A 23,716-nucleotide genomic window follows, 5' to 3' on the forward strand; every position below is an offset into this window, starting at 1 on the left:
TTCTATGAACAACTATTATCCAAACTAGCTTGTTTAATTCTATAAAGTGAATTAGAAAAAAGATGTGTATTTATTAGAGAAACAGCTCAACAGGAAAGTAATCTATGTGCTTAAACGTTAATTTATTCAATGTTTAACATCTAATATGCACAGGTTCAAACCTCATATTACATACATTAATTTAGTCAACTGATTATGATATTTAGTCTAACAGACTATTTTCATTACTATGCTTTAAATAATACCAAAGCACCTAATTCATATTAATAACCTATTTGATTTTATTATTAAATTTATGTAGAAATTTGATGAAACATTCAATCAAATTTATCATAATAGTTTACAAAATTATTATTCAATCATGAATAGTCTATCAAAGTGTACAACATTATCTGAATCAACTGATAGTCAATTATGTTTTAATTCAAATTTAACAACAACAACAACAACAACAACACCGACTACTACTACTACTACAACAAAAACGAATGATAATACTACTTTTAATGAAAATAGTAGTATTGATACAAATTTGATCAATTTCAATAAAGATTTATCAATAATGAATGAACAAAATGAACCAATCAATTTATGTATTCGTGATCAATTTAAGTTAGATTTAATGCAATATACTAATAAAATGAAAATTATCAGTAGTATATTTTGTGCTAATAATATTCATGATCCTGATCGGAATAATATCGATTATTTTGGTATGAATCATTTTAATGGTAATAATATAAATGACAATTATAATAATTCATTTTATCTTACGGATTTAACTAATAAAATGAATATGAATTTATATGCTACAACCAATAAAATGATGTCAGCGGAGTTGAAATGGTTACCAGACAGTTTAAACCAATTTCTTATGATGAATTATAATAATATACATCATAATTTTGATTATAATTCTGCTAATATTACTAGTACTAGTACTACTACTGTTATTGATAATAATAATAGTAATAATATCCAAGGTAGTTCAATGTATTCTATAATACGTACACCTTCGCCAACAGTTCAACAATCCCATCTTGATAATGAATTTTTAACATCGACACCAGTATGGCGTAATAAGCTTACAGATGATATAGAAACAGTAAAAATTGAACGAGAAAACCTTAGAGAACAACAAAACGAAAGGGAAACATCAATAAATGAAACTGAGAAAATGAAGTGGAGAAAATATTCACGACAAATTAATCGTTTATATTATTCACGTAGTAAAATTGTACATACACAACGAAAAATTCATCGAAAATTAAAAAATCATTCTGATAGTAATAATATACAGAAAAACCCAATTAACGGTGAAGATGCTAATGATAATGGTGTTATCACATGTCGTACAAATACTAGATCAATTTGTAGGAGACGTCGTGTAGGTTGGCGTGGAACAACAATATGTGCAGCATGTGGATTAATGTTTGAAGGAATGAATCAACTTAACACGCATTATTCACATGTACATGGAAGTCTTCTAGAATCAGAATGCACTTTTGCACAATATTCAAATAGTAAGACATCTAAATTACTATTTCAAGTGAGTGAAGTTTTAATTCATGGTGTTTTTATGAAAGATTATTCACTTAAATATTTGTAAGTAGATAAACATATAAATGGATAGTTTTAGATAAGTCTATTGAATATCCAGCTCATGAACAAAATCACAAAATAATATATATATATATATATCTTGTTTAGTTCATAGGTTACCTTCTGTTGATCTTTAAAAAGTTCACCATATATGATTGAATGAATCATAATCATCGAATAAATTTTTTACTCTGAAATTCCCCAAGTTTTCAAGTTTCGCTAATTAATCTCCCGTTATCACAGTATGAGAATGAAAATTTGCCAGGAACCAATCTATCAGTCACATTTTTTTTAGACTGTTTACGTTACATGGAGGTGTAATAAATGGATTTGTCGTAGGGAAACAATGGTAAATTAAATAAAAATTATGAGAAATAATGGAAATTATGCTTACTGCAGGAAAATTTTATGATCCTTAGATTGTAGTCGGTGTTTCGATTAAAAAAGTTTTATAAAACATTCGTATTTATGAAACATTTAGCTTAGTAATGAATGCAATAGGGTCTCATTAAATCATTCATTGGTTCACACTCATTTTCTGTCATTCAATTTGAGCAGAATGTTTATGTTATTTTATGTTATACACCAATTTCAGTGATCAACATTTAATTAACTCACTTAAAGTATCAATGAATTTTTTATATTTTTGATTTTTAGGCTCAACTTGATCTTTTAATATCTGAAAAAGAATTACAAAATAATTCTCTAACATCTACTACTAATGAGAAGAATTTAATTCCAACAACATCAGTCTCATTAACAACTTGTAAAGAGAATCATTTGAATATTTCATCAATTAATTCAACTGTTAATCATTCTATAGATAAACCATTTAATCAATCTAATCAACCAACTAAAAGTTATCCATGTCCAAAATGTAATTATATAGCTAAATGGCCAACAGAATTACAAAAACATGTTATGGTACATGCAAATTCACGACCATTTATTTGTTGTGTATGTACAACTAGTTATAAATGGAGTTGGGATTTAGGTCGACATTTTACTAATTCACATCCTAATTTACCTAATCCATATAAACGTCAACGTATTAGTAAACATAATTTTTAAATGAATCAAGATTATAACTATATTTATTAAATAGTTGACTAAATGACTTTAATTGCGCCTTCAATACATGGTGAAGAAATATATATAATGGACAAGTACATTTGAGTCTATTTCTATACACACACTTATTTTTCTAGATCAATATTTAGTAACCACCTATTTTATTTATGAATTCTTATTATTATTTTTTTGTTTTTTGTTGTTGTTTTGTAATGGAACTATGAAATTATTGACTATTTTTATTTCCTTTTTTCAAGCGAATTAAGTTTCCATGTTAGAGACATTTTTTTTAAAATCTCATGAATAATCAATAAACGATAGTATATAGGGATATTAGAATGAAAATAAACAACAGAATTGTTTAGTTTGTATTAAGATTCAAATATTTTTTTTGTTTGTTTGTTTTGTTTTGTTTTACTACATTGTAGTTTATTATTTAGTTTAAATATTTATTTATCACTTCGGTGATTTTATAAGGAAAAACATTTTTCTTTTTTAAATGTATCATACTATTTACTACTATTATGATTATTGTTAGTAGTGTACATTCTAAAAATTCTTACTTTTATAATGTAAGATTATTAATGTTATAAATATGTATATGTATAATAAATTAACGAATTGAATGACTTTTTCTCATTTGTTTTATATATATTATGGGTTTAGGATAGAAGGTTTAGTGCAGGAATATAATCCAGTCTAATTGTACAGTTTAAAATCGCTTTTTTTTGTAATCAACGGAATACATTCATTAAGGCATTAAATAAGAATGAGTAGTTCAGCGAAGAGTTCTCTTTTTTGGGTGAATTCATTTTCGAAGCTGTACAATCGCAAATATACATATACTTATTTTACAGGATGATAATAATACTAATAATAAACTTCTGTTAGACATGGTGACTGTGAAGTAAAATAAACAACAGTATTAAAAAAAGAATTTATAAAGCATGGTAGGTTTAATAATCGTTTGATTGTTAATGGCTTATGCATTCATCAAAAGATAGATAGGGAAATTATCATTGGGAAAGGATGACTTAGCATGATAAAATAAAATGTTGAAAAAGAGATGAAATGTAATCGGAATGATCGTGGAAATAAAAACAAACCAGTTGGGGACAGAAGATTTAAAGGGAAGATGGAAGGTGAAGCAGATGGCTATAAAAGAACAAGAGTGTTATAACTGTGACGACAGATTAGAGGGTAGCGAATTATTGATCGGACCAAAGACGCGCAAAGATGTAAGGACGACCTAGGGTTCTGATTGGTCCCGCTTCCCTGTCTAGCCCAGCCATTTGAGTTCAGAACACAAGTCTCAGCCTCGGAGATATGAATCATTATATTTCAAACATACTTTGTTTATATACAAGTCAAGCAGACCACATCGTACCATAAAATAGAAAATAACATTGTACAATGCTAGCCAACAGGAAAATGACACGTTAAATAATTAATTGACCAATAAGATGATACCATTTCATGTCCAAGGATAGCATTAGGCTTAACAGGATAATTTCTGGGATATTTTCCCGAATATCCCAACAAAGAGTATGAAAAAGAGAAAAATTTTAATACATTAAGACCATGGTAGAAGAAGAGGTTGTAACAGTCTCTTTTTCACATACAATTCTGGTTTTTTCAGATGTATGGCTATTGCTTCGGCAATGCAGAGAAGATGCAGTCTAATTATCTTAGGAAAACTTCTACTTAATTACTATTATTATCATCTTGTAAAAATGAGCATATATATTTGCGATTGTACAGCTTTGAAAATGAATTCGCCGAAAAGAGAACTCTTCACTGAACTAATCTTTCTTACTTTTTTCAATCACTGAATGATATTAGCTGAGGAATTTGAGTTAGTCAGGAAAAGTTGACGGGGTGTATTGTACCAGTTTAGAACTTTTTAGGAGTGCATAATAATTACTATACTCAGAATCTAACCAATGAACTTAGACTCATGTGTTCAGCAATATTTTAATCATTTTTGCATTAAAACTTATATTAGAGAAGGGTGCTACAAATACCCTCTATTTTCTGTACATAAACGAACCATGGAGTAAAGGGTTTCTTCCATATTTCGCGCCTTTTCTCTCGCATTCAAGTTGCTGTGTACACCTAGACTGGGGGTTACTAGAAGAGTTTAGGAACCGAATCTAGCGTCCAATTAAAAGACTTATCAAAATATTTCGATCATTTGATAGTATACAGTGGTATGAAGTGACCGATAAAATCATTAACCTTAACGGTTTAATAACAAAATAACCCGCTCACATACAAAATATTGAACACAAAATTAAAAATGATTAAAAGTCATGTAACAAACAAACGACTGAAGTATTTGGCATCGACAGATTATTTGCTGTTTGGTGGAATTAGTATGTTAGTATTAGGTTTTCGATAATAGTCACGCAGTATCGCGAACAAATTGAAACCAGAAATGTGAGCTACTCTATTTTAGTGACCTAAAGAGGATCAGGATTTTTATGGGACATGGCGGTCCTTTATCATAGGTGTGGTCATAAATGTAGATTTTCGAGTTATCATAACATAGAATGAAGCATGTCTGATGCTTAGATTTCAGTGATTTTAAAACTGATTATAACTTGTGGTAATAAACATTAACCTTCAAAAATGACCCAAATCAACTCTTGGCTATTCTTATTCTATTCAGGTTCTCTGGTACTGTCGATTAATTCCGACTGAGAAATAGTGTAAAATAAATTGGTTCACTTTGTTATGAAATAAATGTTAACAGTATTGGGTTGTGGAGATTGTTGTGTTTCATTAAAATCATGAACCGGTCTAAGTTAGAACATCGTTGAAAATCTGGGAGCACTTAATAGCTGTTTTGTCCTAGTATGGGACTCAGGAGTGCACATCTACCATTATGTGCGGGAGAATCTAACCCAGGACCTTCGGTCTTGTGCGTAAACTCTATATCACTGAGCCGGTATCCGACGATGTTAATGTATAACTTCGTAGATGCGCATTGCTGAGGAGTTTGATACTAGTAAAAATGTCCGTTCAGTGCCCTTAGCTTTTCAATGGTGTCCAAACATAGGTCGGTTCATGATTTAAATGAAATTGATGTTATATTGACATAATTCTGTTTAGTTTTTGATATTTGTATGTTTGTTAAGTATTAAAATCCTATGGATTCACGAATTTAAGTATTTTGTTAATACTATGTATGTCATTAATAAACATTGTTGGGTGGTCAAACTGAATTTTTACGTCATTTTACGACTATATTTCATCTGAATTTTCTTCTTACTCGGGTCTACAAATTCACTACTTTTCAGCTACTGATATGTATTTAAGTAGCCATCTTAAATATTCAAAAATATAGTTGAAAGTCACGAGGAATTCAACTAGGTAGTTTCCATTTATTAAAATGACTCAGACTCACATTCAGTGATTTTATGAATTGATGTGACATTTAGGTTTGGTTGATAGTTGAATAAGTAACAATATACCACTATTTTAGGTGGCTTGAAGTGGTTGAGAGAAAATCCTGGACCAATGTCTCTTGTTAGCTGGCATTTGTCGTCATGACATATCTGTAATCTTGAGGGAATTGATGCTCCCAATTTAGTTAGATTCACAGTTCAAGACGTTAATTCGGGCCGTATTCATTTCCAATCATCTAATATCAAAAACTAAAACGATTCTTACTTTCAAAACTTTTATTACTTGGTTAACCAGTACAATTAACATCATCATCACGTGATGACATGGGTGAGCATCTATTTTGTTTCTCATTATGATGATTGATATTACTCGCTTTATATAAAGTCTAAACGTACGTTACTATGTTTGTTTCATTTCCAAAATTGGTAAGCACTATTTTTTTGAGAACTTATTTCAATAATGGGAAAAATAAAAATTCTACTTTTAATAAAGTAAAGTGATTTAAAAACAGCGGGTATATTGAGTACTGAAGTTTATGAAAATTTCCTAGTTAGTTAGCACAGGATTTTTGATTAGCTCACCTTACGAAGTTATTTCATCATGGAATTTTGTATAAAATTACATGGGCCATATTGAATCAATAGACAGATATTTCTAATAATGTGTAATCCAACTTTTAATGAAAACAAATACCTATCTGATCATTGTTAAAAATAAAAAAAACCGAAATCTGAGTATTTCTTAGTAGTGGAATCCAGAAAGCGCGTTTTATCCTATTTGTGATTCGTCATTTGGATGTACCAGTTAAATGACAGCATTGGGGCAATCGACTCAGGATATAAATGTGGCGATAGGGACTGATCACTAGCAGACCTAAATATCAACAACTCAAAAATACAAACCTATACCAACGAAATTGATATCTATTGCACAAGCTAGTGGTTATTTACACTCAGTAGTTCATTAGATAACACATTGTTATTTGAGCTGAAAGGTACTGAGTTCGACTCCAAGTATGCAAACTGAAAGAAGGAATCAGAGACATCCGAGTGATGAGTCCAAAGCAGGACAAAATGGGATTTATGTATTCCTCTAATAGGTACCATCCGACTTAATAACAACTTGCCTCAAATGGTAATATCGGGGCGATCTTCTGTGAATGTATCTGAGTCACTAGAGACTGAAAGACTGATTGACACCAATAACAGTAAACATAAACCCTCAAAAAATGGATTTATAAAAGTTCAAAGTAAACCTACAGGAAATTCGTCTGATATATTTTTCACCATGTTGATGAACTTTATTTACATGAGATTACAATTTCAATGCTTACTATCTAATTGTTAGTGTTCTTTTTTTATTATGATATCTTCTATCATAACACACTTTTGCAAATCATTTATCGAGGAGACTAAAAATTAGTCTTCGTAAAAATGCTTCAGAAATTTTACTTCATTTCTCAAGGAGCATTCTTAGAGTGAGTATTGTTATTCCAGGATTTTTAAAATGCGACCATGTTTTTTATACCAATTTAACTGTTTGCTTTGTGTTACTTAAGTATTTAATTAAGTAGTTTTGTGTGAAATAGTAAAATATAGTTACCAATCCACCGAAATGGAACTGGAGAGCAACATATAAGAAATCCAAACAAATCGTTTGTAGGTTTGCAACCCAATCTGTACTTTATTTGGCTAATAGCTCCCTTGTTTTATGTCTGAAAACTGGCCGGAGAATATTTCGTAAAACTATTTTTACCCTGAGAAAATTATATAATCTTCATGTAGCTTCAGAATCCAGGAAGGGAAGTTAGTTCTAGAAAATAAGACAAATGAATAAACGAATAACCATATGGAAGAATAAGTGCGGGAGACAGGAGAATAGAGGTCAAAATCATCGCTAGATGGTGAAAGATTATGCTAGCTTATTGTATTGTCTAACATATTCTGGATACATGAGCTGTTAGTTCCTTATTCAACTCTATTTAATCTAGATTTATGATCAGTACGCAAAGTTGGGTTAGGAGTAGGTTTCAAGAGAGTGCATAGTAACTGAAGAGGATCATAGTCATGATAACCATTGATATATCTCCTTAGATTCATTATAATAATTATGTATATTATTTCATATGATTAGAACCAGTGTGTTTAATTAGAAATATCAACAGTTGAAATCATGAGTCATTTGAAGCTAGACCATCATGGAAAACCTGGAAGCGTTGGACGGCCGTTTCGTCCTATTGTGGGACCCCTCAACAGTCCGCGTCCACGATCCTGCCCTCAGCAAGATTCGAACCCAGCACATATCAGTCTCGCGCGCGAGCGCTTAACCATTAGACCACTGAGCCGGCATCCAACTGTGTTAATGTCTAACTTCAACCAATCCACGAAATCGCGCCACCGTACACCATTGTCTTCAGTGAGTTGATATCTCACAACAGACCTGGTTGGACTCCACTGGTCACGACTTCTCACTAGCTTCAATCGACTAAGGATTTCAACTATTGAAATTTCTAAAATCTCCACAAAAACCCCTTCTGATTATTAGAAATACGTTGAAAAGTTCCGGATCTTCTGAAACATTTCATATATATGGTTGAATAGGCTTTCAAACTAAATTTGACTACGGAGTACTGGATAAAATATACAACAGCCCAAGCCAAAAGATAATATTTCACGTTGGGTCAGAGTATAGTTTATTACTGAATAGATATTGAGGTAGTTATCTAAAAGTTTCTAGAATTTCTACTGAATTTCAGTTTGGATTAGCAGATCTACTTCAAATCAACTTATTAGCACAACCCTCAAACTACATGCTTGAATCAGATAATTGTTTACATATAAAATATGATCTTTGTGCGACATTTCATTGTATTCGTCGACAAAGGATCGCATAGTATCAATGTCGTTAAATGTATGACATTTTAAAGTTTGTGTACACACAGTAACAAGATTGTTACGTAAAACTCCATCCCAAAAAATATTATTCGCCAGTGTAAGTTTGATGGAACAATAAAGAAATCCATCTATTATAGCTATCTATCTATCCATATATCAATCTATTCTATCTTTCTTTCTTTCTATCTATCTATCTATCTATCTATCTACCACTCTCTCTCTCTCTATATATATATATATATATATATATATATATATATATATATATATATATATATATATATATCTTCGATAGGAAATCCTGGCCTATGTTTCTCCACGAGAGGTAACAGTCGTAAGTAAGTAATATATATATATCTTCCAGAGGAGAAATTATTGAAAATATCATTTCAGAAATATTCTTTCTAGAGATGTATCTAGAATCAGTAGCATTTTTGTGAAATCATAATTTATTCATTATACACTTCCATAATTATACTATTCTGACCAATCAAAATTGTTCAGAGAACCGTTTAGAGCACCAATCAAAATGAAGCTGAGTAAAATTAGAAGCCTACCAATAAAATTATCAAAGAAGTCAAACGTATCATTGAACATTTTACACCTGAATAGTAATTTAACACTATAGTTATGTATATATATAATAGAGGCATAGAAATTGGTTTCTTTTTTTAACAAATGGACTATTGAAATACTAGTACTAATACACTCAACCAATGATTAATTTCTCGTGTGAAATTGAATAATTACTTAACAATGATTATTTTAATGAATTATTGGATCGGTTAGTTTATACAAGTAAGTTGCAAAAATAAGTCTAGATAATACTGTATTATTGTTATTATTGATTGGTCTGTAATTTAATTAAGTTTAATCATATATTGTTTGTTATTCTATGCATTCAGAATAATCTATATTCTAACAACCCTTAGATTCCGGTACAGTTGTTTAATAGTTAAACTTAAGATCTTTAGGTAATGTATTCGATTGCCTATAGTGGAATGGTGGATATCTATTGGTGAGGAGCTCTATAATAAGACAAAGTTATCGTCTGGTGTTTTATGGTTTTCCATGGTTGTCTAGCTATGATCAACTTATGATTTAAACTGTTTCAGTTTAGTTTCGGAGAGAGATATTATCAAAGGGAGATTATTTTTATTATTATTTTGTTTACCAGGTGTAAAAGTTTTAAAAGCTTAGTTATTATCAGTATATGAAGATAGATTGCCTATGTGTTGTGTAGTTATATAAATATTTCACAAGTAGGTTATCAATATAATTCTCTACATCAGTGTAGATTAGTTATTTTTAATAAGTAGTAAGTAACTGAGTTTCAGAAAGATAGAAAATATCACTTTTAAGATATTTTAACACTAAATTTTATTAAATCATGCAATAACAGGATTATTTGACAACTACATTTGAGAAGAATGACCATCTATTTTACACTGTATTCATTTAGTCACTATAAAAAATATAGAGAAACTGACATTATACTTATAATCTTTCAGAGACAAAAATCTATTTATATTTGAAGACGATCATGTCATAAACTAATTGCATGTATAATATCGGTTGAAAATAAGATTAAACTTAAGAAATCTAGATTTTTCAACTAGAACCATTCATTTAAATTAGTGACTTGATTTAACCATTGGTACACATTATCAAAAACATTTATCGATTAACATCAATGGTAAGGTAATATCTTACTCTCAAGCTAACTGATTCCTATTGAGTTAAGTTATATATATATATATATATATATATATATATATATATATATATATAGCTATGGGTGTATACTGTTGATGAATTTCAAACTAGAATGAAACACTTACTTCTTCCTAGTCTTAATTAATTCTCTAATTGTTATCAGTTTATAATGAAAATCATTGATTGACGTATAAAACATATTAGTAAATCGACTCAATTTCTATAAAAAAATGAGTTTTTTTTTACATAACATAGTCCTCTTATACACTGAAATAATAAAGTTTTGACCTTGGTAATTAATTAAATAATTAATTCGTGAATTAGTTGAAGTTAGACATTAACACCATTGGATGCCAGCTCAGTAGTCTAGTCGTTAAGTGTTCGCGCACAAAACGAGTAAGTTCTGGGTTTGAATCCCACGGGTGAGGTCGTGGATGGACACTGCTGAGGAGTCATATAATAGGACGAAACGGCCGTCCAGTGCTTCCAGGTTTTTCATGATGGTCTAGCTTCAATTGACTCATGATCTCAACTATTGGAATTAATTAATTATTGGAGATAATATTTTCAATGAATTCGAGAATTTATTCAAGTATACTTGATCGAATAAAGAAAAAAAGAATCCAACTAAATAATTAAAATTATCACCGCTAAAATATTAACTGAAAGCTAAACTAAAGTAATATACAGTTCGATAAGCCTATTTCTGGATACTTAAATTAGAATATAATTCACTATTTTATTGATCATTTGAAGATAGTTTTAATTATGAAATGATTGTTTAAGAGAAGTTGAGTATTAAATTACTGTTTTGTTGTTGTCTAGGCCTTTATAGAAATTAAATGCTTATAATATCACATGAGATTGAACACATGATTTTTAAGTTTAAAAGTAAGTTACTTTTATATAAGTTGACCAGTGTTCACTTCATTCATTACTTACTGGTTAGCGTTTTTTTTAGCGATTTAATTTTCTACGGGATGAGGTCGCTAACCCCATGCTCAACACTCCTCCTTTATCCGGGCTTGGGACCGGCAGTAGCCCCCTGAGGGACTCCAGGCGGAGTTCACTTATTCATTATTAAGCCTTTATTATAATAACATGAATAAGTAATTCTTTTATTTCTGATTGGTTTGAGTTTAATTGGTCATAATTTATCATTGAAACTTTAGGATATTATCATCTCTAAGGTAGTTACTAATTAAGTTGAGATGAATAAATGATATTGTAGTTCATAGTTATTTTCAAATTATAAGCTTATCAAATATTATGCATAGAGATAGTGAACATTAACGTCAATGTATATGATGTTTGATAAAAGCTATGATTATTAAAGTTAGTTTATTTCGAATTGTTAAAGTCTTGATATAGTTCAAGTATAAAGATAATACTCATTTAGAACATTTAAAATAATTCATACTGTGGAGAGATTAGAAATGATCCAATTTGTAATTGGAATCACAAATCAACTTAAATTAAACAATCATTGAAGACCAGAAAGGATTCGATAGCTGTTTCGTTTCATTATTGAACTTTCCGGCGATGTTATTCCCTGAGATTGTAGTCAGAAAATTTAAGTTCTTGCTGTTAGCATGTAAACAAGTTGACATTTAGTGTTTTACATATCTGAATTCAATCAATTCATGGCATTGTACAACCATCTATCATTGTCTTCGGTGAGAAACTATCTTATACCTGAAATGTTGAACTTCAGTGGTTATGGTATTTTTATTAAAACTTAAGGAATTTCTTTTAGAAGTTAGTCATTAGTGAGCACATGATACTCATATGTATGAGGATTTGTGGAGTTTGTTGCTTAATTTTTAGTTTAAATCACTGAGTAGTAGTTAGATTAAAACCAACGAGCATTGGACAACTGTTTCACCCCGTTATACGACTTAGTAGGAGTGTATTCTCTTAAAAAATCGGATGTACTAGATTCTGACATCGCTGTGAAAGTGTTACTTTTAGACCAACTGACTTGTCAATCAACAGCTGATATCTTCCACCTCGATCAGTTTAGTCACGAATCAATTGAAGTTCTTGGCATGGATAACCTTCATGGTTACAAATATCTAAAGAAATTTTTTAAATTATTATCGAGTGACCAATTTATTCATATGAGGTTGAATTGTTTTCTTTAAAAGTAACCGACGATTACAAAAAAAACTGAGAAATTTCACATAATATAAATTAATTTATGCAAAAATGACTTTCCAGTAAATAAGAATTTTCTTAGTTACACTGTTATTGTTTGACTCAGTTAAGAGAATAATTGAGAAATTTACATATATATCTATATATACTTGAGTTTGTAGTTAAAAATCATATATGTTTATCAATGTACAATTGTATTGTCTTCAACTGGCATGATCTACAAATTCACAATTTCTGAAAATACCACACTCTTTAATTTACTTTACCGTGACGTTTTAATCTTTACTTATAAGAGTATTTCTTTGATAGATATGTATCATGTTAGTTTAAAAAACAAACAAACAAACAAACTCTATATATTGCGCAATCAAGCGGAAATAAGTGAATATCAAATGAAGGTCGCTAGAATTAACTTTGGGAACTGGATATTAACTAACAAATAACCGTGTTAAAATTTATTGGTTGATGATCTTGGTAATTAAATGCATATACTGTGATGTTATTCGATGTATCATTGATATTTAGTAAGTGTATTATCATCGTAAATACTAAATTGTCAATTGCATTTAATTCTTACTCGGAAATATGTCATTTATAATCATCGCAATCAATTTGCTTATTACTGATAGAATACAAAACGTAGTAATAATAAGTATTTTATGGTCTGTTGACATTTTGGCATCCTGTGATGCAAGTATCAGTAGGACATTGGACAGTGAGAATGGGAATATGTCATCATTTTGACGCAATTTATACTCATGATGAACGGATATAAAATATTTCACTCATTGATCATACATTTTACTTAGTACTGGAGTAGGCATTGAATGATGGACAAAGAAACCTTGTGTAAGAAGTAACTTCATTTTGAATGGATATAGTATCTTTATAATATATATATACTTGGATTCATTTATCCAATATATATTCGTCTATTTACCTTGTTAATGTGGATACATATATACTCTGCTTAATAAATACACAAAGTGAGCTGCTGCAGTTTTTCTTGTAACTTAAGGAAAACTCTCTGGAAATTCGAAAAGTTTAAGAAATACTTATAACGATAAGGTGTTGAAGAAAGTATCTCTATTGAAGTTAACTAGGCATTTTAATGAAGTTTATGAATGCCACAATAATCACGCGTAGCCAATATGACGGAGGATACATTGTATTGATGAAAATGTTAGACGGAAGAAGTTTTTTGTGTTTACCGATTGTCAATCCACTCTCTAGATGATAAAGAACATTATTTGTAAGAATTGTCAATGCGCACTACTCTAGTCAAACATTTACGGTTGAAAAGTGGCGAGGCAGCTGAAGATCTTGATGCTTTAAAAAATGGAAACGAAGATAGGGGAAGTATATTGTTACAAATGGAATTTATTTCAATGAATATAACTTGAATATACCATAAAATTTGTACAAAATGTTGTTGATACAAGTATAATTTGTGTATTTATAGAATGCCTGGAAAGTAAACAAACTGTAGAAATTTTTTAAGTGGCTTTTTGAAACTTTTCTACATAATTTGAAATTTCGTCTTAAATTTACATACATTAATGAACCATTGGACCCAAAATGCAATGGACAACTATTTATTCTGGATCCAATGCTTTGACTAATTACATCAGTACTACGAGAGAAAATTTACCCAGTTTTTTTTACTTTCTCTAGTCAATATCACCTTATGATGAAAATGACTGAAAAGATTGAATTTCTAAGTCAATTCACAATTTATTTTTGACAATGTTATCCCTTCTATTACAAATCATATTGAACATATATGATATGTGAACTGGTTATTAAGTATTTATAGCATAGAACTATTATAACTTGCAGTGGAATCCAGCAAGTACATTTCGTCTAGTTTGAGGCTCATTAACTGGCTGGATAATTCAAATTTTTACTAATTATGATTAGTAAGAATTTTCACTCATTTTCATACTGTGTATTCGTTCTTTTTTTCTTCAATCGAACCAAGCAACGGTTTGTATTCAATAGATTTTTTTTATCATTTATATGATTGTAGTTATAAAATTAGATCACTTTCCAATAAGATCGAACTTAAGAAACGTGTTTCTCTTTAATACATTTCATTGACCGTATTTCTTAATACCTTGAATCGATCTTATCATGCTGTTAATCGTATGAATGCAACATAATGGTGCGTAATATTAAATTGAAAAAAAAGAAGACCAACCGAACTTAGAAAAAAATGGAATTAGGGTCAGTTATTCAAAATTCAAAGTTAATATTTCTATTGTCTAATAACTTCGTTTTACACTATAAGACTGTTTATTAGTGTTAATTAATGAGAGATTACTCTATAAATAAATGAGACCATTATTTAGTATTTCCTGGTTCAAAATCAATAGTCAGTCTGGTTTATAGATTTCTCTTTAAAAAAAGTTACTTTTTTATCAACCTATTTCATTTAAAAACTGTACAAATTTACGAATTGACATTTTAGTCAACGTATTGGTATAAAGATGAGCTAATTAGAATTGAGGAAACGGAATTGAAGTTGAACGGAATTCGGAAATAACTGACGTTCATCTTTTATCACACATACCGTTGTATAGTGTTTACAACATTTAAAATTATTAGAAAAAGGGATCTTTTATTATCATAGACAAAAAGTGATTATACTGATCTTACAAAATGCTTACTTATTTCAATGTAAATTTCATGTAGCATGTAAATTGATCAGTTTAGTTTCAGTCTATTTTGTTCATAGTAAAGTAGTAAAGAAATTGTTTTTGGATGGTTCATTGAATACTTAACTGGCTAATGAAGTGGGAAGGCTAAAACAGATATTGATTTTCATATAATATCTTCTCATATCGATATGGGACAATGATAACATATCTAAAACTCGATCTCTCTAACTATTCAATGAATTTATTTCTACAAATTTTCTATAAAACTTATTGTGACTATAAGAGAAATTTGAATATAAACCCTTTATATCGTGTGTAAATTTCCACTTAGATAAGTGTTGCTATGTGGTGGTATTTTTACACGTTGAAAGTCAGCGTTGGAAAATCGATAAATTTTACTAACACTGCTAAATCTTAACAAGTTATTTTAATTTTGTTTTAAAAGAATTTTGACTTATACAGACTTTCTGTTGTCTAAATTGTGGCTTTAATATCACTAAGTCTTTGTAAGAATTACTAAAGTTCGTTCTTTTAACATACTGTAATTGAAATCTTAATGTAAATTCATTCAATGAACAGTTTCTTTTTTGTGAATACAAACAGGATTTGACGCTGAGTTATTTCTAGCACCTGATTAGGATACAGACTAATAAAAAACTAATAGATACTTTCAAAGCAATATTTTACAATTTCAATGTACATTATTGGCCTATCGAATACTTTCAGTCACCCAAAGTCATCGACAAAACTAGCTGGTTGAAGTTAAAAATAAAACAAAAGTAACTTCCCACTTTTTACTAATCTTTCAGTCATTAAAAATATAAATAAAAAAATATTCATCCTGTGCATTGTAAACGGGATACACTATTCAATATTGATCAGTTTCACATTTCATAGAAAAGTGAATAGAAACTTCTAAAGCTTAACATATCTTGAAACTTAAATTCACATTTTGTTTGAATCTTCTCATTGATGTTTAGGACTGCAGTTGATTAGTCTTGGAGTGAACATTAATTCTGGGGTGCAGGAACAATTAGCTGACGAGTTCACAATAGGACGAAACACGCGCCCTGGATTCCAGTGTTAGCCACCATCCATCTTTGCTTATCTCTTGACACTTTATTTTAACACAATTACTGATTTCTTTTTTTGTTTCTTCTTCATGGAACGACAAATAACATAACTTAAGAGTAATATATATTTATTTATTTACTAATTTTCAGTAATTAAAAGATATTTATATAATTTTGAGATAGTGGAGATTTGTGACTCAAGCTGATGATTTAGCTGGATGGTTTAATCCAGCTCAGAGAATGAGATTCCACCAAAAGTTATTTACATAGCGTGGAGGGAAGTAATTTGACTGAGTTGTTGTTGGGATATTCAGGAAAATATCCCAAAAATTATCATGTTAAGTCCAATGGTGTCCTTGGACCTTAAATGTACATTTCCCATTGGTCGATATTTATTTAACGTGTTATTTTCCTGTTGGGCAATATGGTACAATGTTATTTTCTACTTTGTGGTACGATGTGGTTTGTTTGCTTAGTATATAAACAAGGTATGTTTGAAATATAATGATTCATATATCCGAGGCTGTGACTTTCGTTCTGGACTCAACTGGCTGGGTTAGACAGGGAAGCGAGACCAATCAGAACCCTAGGTCGTTCTACGTGTTGTGCGTCTTTGGTCCGATCAATAATCCGCTATCCCTTAATCAGCATTATTTTCACGTTATAACAGTTGTGTTGGCGTAGACTGTCACTTGTAAGTTAGAAATTCCTCTAGGTCAGATATTATTTCATACTGCTTCACGGTCTGAATAATTTCGGTGGATAACTCATTTTACTGTTGAACAATTAAACGTAAATTAACCAATCATTTTTACCCTGTAATATTATTTTAGTTGGAAGTGTATGAAAAATGTGAATTTTTACTAAACAATAATTGTTTTTCATAGTTTAAACCATGGGCTGATCTCCGATAGAAAACTGCTGAAAATCAGGAAGCACTGAAGGGATATTTCTTCACAGTATAAGAATCCACACCAGTACGTATCTAAAAACTCACTAAGAATCGAAACCAGAATTTTTCAGGTTTAAGTTGAGTGAGTTCGACAAATAGATCAATCATCTTTCAGTGCCTTTGAGATGGCTACTGTCGCGCATCCGATGGAGTTGAACCCCATCGGTTACAGTTTTTCATTAGATACTCAGGGAATTGATTTCCAGAATTTGTTAGCAGTGAGTGCACTATTATTATTACTATAAGGGGTTTGTGAATATTTTTGAACCTCATAGTTTACTATACTTATTTTATAATCACAGATCATGGGCTGTTGTTGTTAGTAAGCTTTAAAGTACTAATGAAGTAAATAATTCAATTTATTGTTAGTTGATTACATCGTACTATAACAATAAGAAATCGAAATAAATTGAATTACAATTTTTTTGAATTCGTTGGAAAAAATAAATTGATTTTAATTCGTTTTTCTATTGTTTGTTTGAATCTTCCACTTGGTGTTTGAGGCTGCAATCGATCAGCCTCTTATTGGCATATGTTCATCCTGTGCGAATTGCCATGGTGTTGTCTGAAGTCATAAGCGTTATAAGCAGAGATGGATGGTGGCTATGAATAGAATCCAAGACATGCATTTCGTCCTATTTGGGACTCATCAGTTGAATGTATCCGCATCGCACAGTTCATATTCACGGCGAGACTATCTGAACTCGATAGATAAGTGAATAACGTAATGGAGTTTGAGTATCGGAGTGAACATCAACTGTGGGATGCCAGGTATATCCCGCTGACGAGTAACAAGTAAAATGAAACGTGCATCCTGGATTACATTGCCATCCATCCATCCATGAACTATTTTTTCAGTGTAAAATAACTATTTTTGTAAATTTCCACATTACTTTTAACATTCTCTCTTCAGGGTAAGTAACTTCAAAAATAGGAAAAAATCATTTGTGCATTTTTTGGAATGTTGAAAGGTGAGAAGTAATGAAGAAAGGAAATACATATCTCATTTTTATGTTGCTTTTCAGAAAATTTTTACTGTCATTTTAAAATGTGCACATTTCCTGTTGAATTATTTTCATATTGTCCTGAAATTTATTTTATAGTTTGCAACATTATAATATTGAAATCATTCAAGTAGAATAGGACCATTCATTAGAGAAAAATAAAACTTGAACCAGTATTATGATAATTTGATGCTAAAGTTAAATACATCTTAGATTTTATTGAATAGGGAAATGTGTATTATTTGTATATCAAAGCAAAGTGTAATCAAGACAGTAAAACAGTTCAATACTTTCATTATTCAATTCAAAAGGGTCATTCTATTAGAATGAGTCAGTTGTTTACAATAGCTTTTTTTCATTGTGTTAATAATAGTTCTAGAAAATCTGTTTAACTCAATGTTCTTCAAATGGAAGAAACGATAGCGATTTGAATATAATAAATCAAAGTTTTATGTGAAAAAGAGTTATGTTAAGCTGCTTTCTTTTTTTAATCATGACCAACTTTAGACTCAATGAATTAATAGTCATGTTAACTACAAGCTGATTTAGTTTGACAAATGCTCATGAAGTCTTTTCCTTCATAGTTTCTGACTTTATTCTGCATTATGTTTATTGGGAGATTTTTTTCTTTAATTGTATTTATATCTGAAAAATCAATTTTTGACTTTAAAAAATTGTATATATCACGAATACAATCTACAAATTAGACTAATTTTTAGAAAAACCCCTCAACTAGAAAATATATGTTGAAAGGTTTACTTATTTTTCCCTATTTCTTACTCTTGAATTGAGTATTTTCATTTCTTAAGGTTGACTATTGGAAAAAGGAGGTTGTCCTCTTATTACACATAAATCTGTTAATTTGATTGGTTTCTATGAGCAATACATCTCAATCTTATCGATAATTACGTAACTGTAGAGAGAAATTCTGTAAAAATCTTGTTAGCTACCTTCAAGGTAGTTTCGGACTAATAATATAACAATGAGTGATACCAAACACATTACTTATAAAAACTTCGTCAAATTTTTACAAATTGACAGAGATCATGAGTGAATTGAAGCTGGACCACCATGGAAAACCTGGAATCACTGGACGGCCGTTTCGTCCTAGTGTGGGACTCCTCAGCAGTGCGCATCCACAAAACCCCTTCTGATAATGGTGACTGGCTTCAAGAGATATATCCTGGAGTTCTAGTGAGAAGCAGTGACCAGTGGAGTTCAACCAGGTCTGTCTTGAGATATCAACTCACTGAAGACAATGGTGTACGGTGGCGCGATTTCATGGATTGGTTGAAGTTAGACATTAACACCGTTGGATGCCGGCTCAGTGGTCTAATGATTAGGCGCTCACGCGCGAGACTGATATGTGCTGGGTTCGAATCTCGCGGGGGGCAGGATCGTGGATGCGCACTGCTGAGGGGTCCCACAATAGGACGAAACGGCCGTCCAGTGCTTCCAGGTTTTCCATGCTGGTCTAGCTTCAATTGATCCGTGATCTCAACTATTGAAGTTACTACAATCTCCACAAAACCCCTTCTGATATTGACAGAAAATTTATTATTTAAGAATTAGTGATTAATGTTCTTTATTTCAGGCATATGTACAGAATCGATGATACTTTCTAAGTTTATTTATCATTTTTCATATCTCTTTTCTCAATGTGAATTAAAGTGAATTTTAAAGGCAGTAATGTAATTCGTCAAATATAGGCTTATGTAACTGAATTTCTGATACAGTTTTTATCTGTGTAGATTAGAGATGCTACTTATGTGCTAGAATCAAAACAAATAAGGCTGAATTCAAACTGTTAGGATTGAGTGGATTTACTAATAATAAAAAAGTTTTTAACATCCTATAATATGGATGTTAGTAGCTCTTTAGAGCTCAACTGGTGTAATTTGAAATAAACGTGAAACTCGTAGTGATATTATTAGTAACAATTAACATATTATTATGATCACAGTTATTATCCACGAGCAGAAGATAGAAGATTCATCATATTAGAGTTTGTATTCAATTAGTCTTGACTACTTGATATAATATATCAGTAGTTTAGAATAAATACACAGACCAGTAAAGTTAGTGGCCTAAATTTTCAAGATTTTTACTGTCTAATACCTATGGGTTTTGACTTTGAAAAATTACGACACTGAGAGGTTCTGTTTGCTTATTAGTTATCACTTTTTAAATTAATTTTTTTCGGAGATCATTTGTATAAAGGAATATAAAAGTACTGAAACTGAGTACCACAGTGGGATTTAGTTCTCGTATGAGACTTCTTAAACGTAAAGATATATAATCTTTCAAGACATTGGGGTGAGGACTTTAGGTTTCATGACTTGCTGTGACTTGCAGAGTCCATATATTAGAAAGAAAGGTAGCTATCCACCGATGGAATAGGATAATCATTGGCCAATGAGACGAACTAACAAAAGTTCAAAACTGTAGATTAGTACAAATCCAACTGCAAGGGTTTAGATTTTTCAGTTGTTGATGTTAGAGACTGAGATTAATCCGTCACTTTTAAAAATTATGCATTCTGAACAGATTATCTTGATATTATCATCAGTGTGGACGCAATAACTGAGTGAGATGGAGGTATATATATATAGTAGACTAGACGTACACTTTAAATTCCACTGTTAGCCAAAATCCGACTCTGCTTAAAAAGATGGGTTACAATTTAATGGAAAAAATGCGTCCCGCTCGCTACAAGACTACGAGCCTGATTTTGTATGATATTAATAATATTGTCCCTTGGGGAATATTGTAAAATAAAATGTTTATTATTTCGTCAGAGCAGTTAAAAACTGTGGTCAGCTTACATTAACATTCAATTTTAAATTAAGTAAAACTTCTACGAACAAGATAAATAAATACAGTCTTTTTATTCATTCTAAAATATGGATACTGACTAGCAGCGGAGTGAACATCAACTCTGCGGTACAGATATATCTAACTGACGAGTCCCAAATAGAACGAAACAAGCGTCTTCGATTCCACTGCTAGCCACTATCCATCTTTGCATAAAAAGCTTGCGACTTAAGGTTATATCGAGGCAATCCGCACAAGATACACATATTCCAACATGAGACAGATCAATTGCAATCCTAAATAACAATAGGAAGATAAAAGTAAAACAATTCCAAGTGAATTTGAACTTTATAAGTTTGTTTTTATCCGATGAAATGGATGAATAAACCCAATGTTAGAGTCTACTCGATTAAATTGTGGGATAGGATTTTTTTATTTATCCATTTTTTTGAACTTTCAGTCTTTTTTTTCAGTCATAGAATCATTTATTTTCTTATTTCAGTAGTTAAGTATCTGACATGAATTTAATTTTAGAAAAATTATTTTATAAGAAATTATATTAAGAGATATTGTAGTGAACACGAACACAAATGGGGACAATCAAATGTATTTGACATGAAATTACGGAGCATCTCACTACAATCTGAGAACCATATAGTAAACAGTTAATTTGCAAAATATCAATCCATCGTCTCAAACTTGACTGTTCCTTTTGCTCATATCAGTCTATTGTCTTAGATTTCATTGTTCATGCATTTTCATACCGATTGCGTTCCGTTCCCGTTCTTTCCTTATCGATCTTCTACTGAAATACATTCTATGCCTGACCAAAATTATATATTACTTATATGGATATAAGTAACCCACACCACAATATGTGTACAATAAATGAAATATTAAAATTTTTTTGTAATTTTAAAAAGGAAGGGAAATTAGTTGAAGTATTACACAAGAATGGATTCTTTTATTGATTTTTTATTTACTTATGAATATTTAACAATCTCAAGGATATAAAACTTTGATGGAAGTTTACTATTTTCTCTTATATAAAGAAAATGAACTTATTGTTTTAATTTATACTTGCTCTAATTGTTATGGTACCACATATTGATCATAGTTAACTATTAAAAATAAAGACTGTACAGATGTTTTTTTTCTTCCGAACATGAGACTGTTCAACCATGAGCAATCACAACCTTACAGGGGAATAGAAACTGGGACATTTTAGGCTTAATGTTAAGATAGTGTAATAAGAAGACGATTATTAGAGCTATGTGACATTTTATTTTTATATATAAATGTTCTTAACAAGTATATATGTGATCAGATTGCTCGAAATGTATTGCGCTAATATATCACATAGTTCTGATAATCTTGGTTTTCTCATTGCACTATTTAAATTTATCAAAGGAACTAGTTGTTTTTATGGTAAAAGCTTAACCTTCAGATCATTCAGTCATCATCTAATTGTTTATATGTCTAAATTCGATCAACTCATGATAAAAGACAACCATCTTTCAATGTTAATGGTGCGTGGTTATCTCATTCCCGATATAGTTAAACTGGACTAATCACAGATTCTCATTAGAACTCTTACTAGTATAGCTAGTGACTAGGCTAGCTTCACGAAGCATAGAGATTTCATATGGTAATTTTAAATGCCGGTCGATAATAAAACTTTGTCTATTATTTGTAACATAACTTACACTATAGAGATTATTCATTGTTTTATTGTTTGTTTTAATCTTCCCAGTGATGTTTAGGACTGTAATAGATCAGTCTCTTATTGATGTCTGTGCATCCAGTACGGGCTGCTTCGATGTTGCTTTAAGTCAAAAGTATTATAAGCGACTATCTGGACTAGTTAGCTAAGTGGAGAGCGTGATGGAGTTTGAAGTGAACGGTACTGGGTCCGAGTCTCAGAGTGAACACCAACTGTGGGTTGTAGGTACATCCAACTGGCGAGTCCCAAATAGGATGAAACGTCCATTCTGGATTTTATTGCCAGCCACCATTCATCTTTGCATATAACTATAGAGATTGGTTTAAATGACTTAAGATGATCTTGAAAATCTATTAGATCACTTTTGTTTAGTCAGAAACAGGTGATGAAAGTTATTACTTGTTGTTAGAAAACAAATAAAACTGGATAGTATGTACAGTTTCGATACACTTATTACATTCCTCTCTCTCAAGGTGTTATGTATAGAAATTGATCCTTATGGTTGTGAATTATTTGTGAACCGTTATATTATACATGTATACACGTTTTCAGTGTGAACTTTTCAATAAGATTTTCAAAATGATGTCTACAAATAACTACTTTGTGATAATATATAAATCTGTGAGGTTATTTGTACAC

The 23,716-nt window shown here is 30.6% G+C and overlaps 1 protein-coding gene across 1 annotated transcript; it reads left to right on the plus strand.

Annotated features, from left to right (window-relative positions):
- Nucleotides 1-361: 361 nt before the first annotated feature.
- MS3_00007896 (uncharacterized protein) lies at nucleotides 362-2,673 on the plus strand (the record flags this gene model as incomplete). Its single annotated transcript, XM_035732927.2, has 2 exons — nucleotides 362-1,523; nucleotides 2,291-2,673. 2 exons carry the CDS (start codon nucleotides 362-364, stop codon nucleotides 2,671-2,673), a joined length of 1,545 nt encoding a protein of 514 aa, XP_035589913.2.
- Between the last annotated feature and the right edge of the window lie 21,043 nt (nucleotides 2,674-23,716).

Source organism: Schistosoma haematobium, chromosome 4, assembly GCF_000699445.3.
Source record: "Schistosoma haematobium chromosome 4, whole genome shotgun sequence".
In the NCBI taxonomy this organism is placed as follows: Eukaryota; Metazoa; Platyhelminthes; class Trematoda; order Strigeidida; family Schistosomatidae; genus Schistosoma; species Schistosoma haematobium.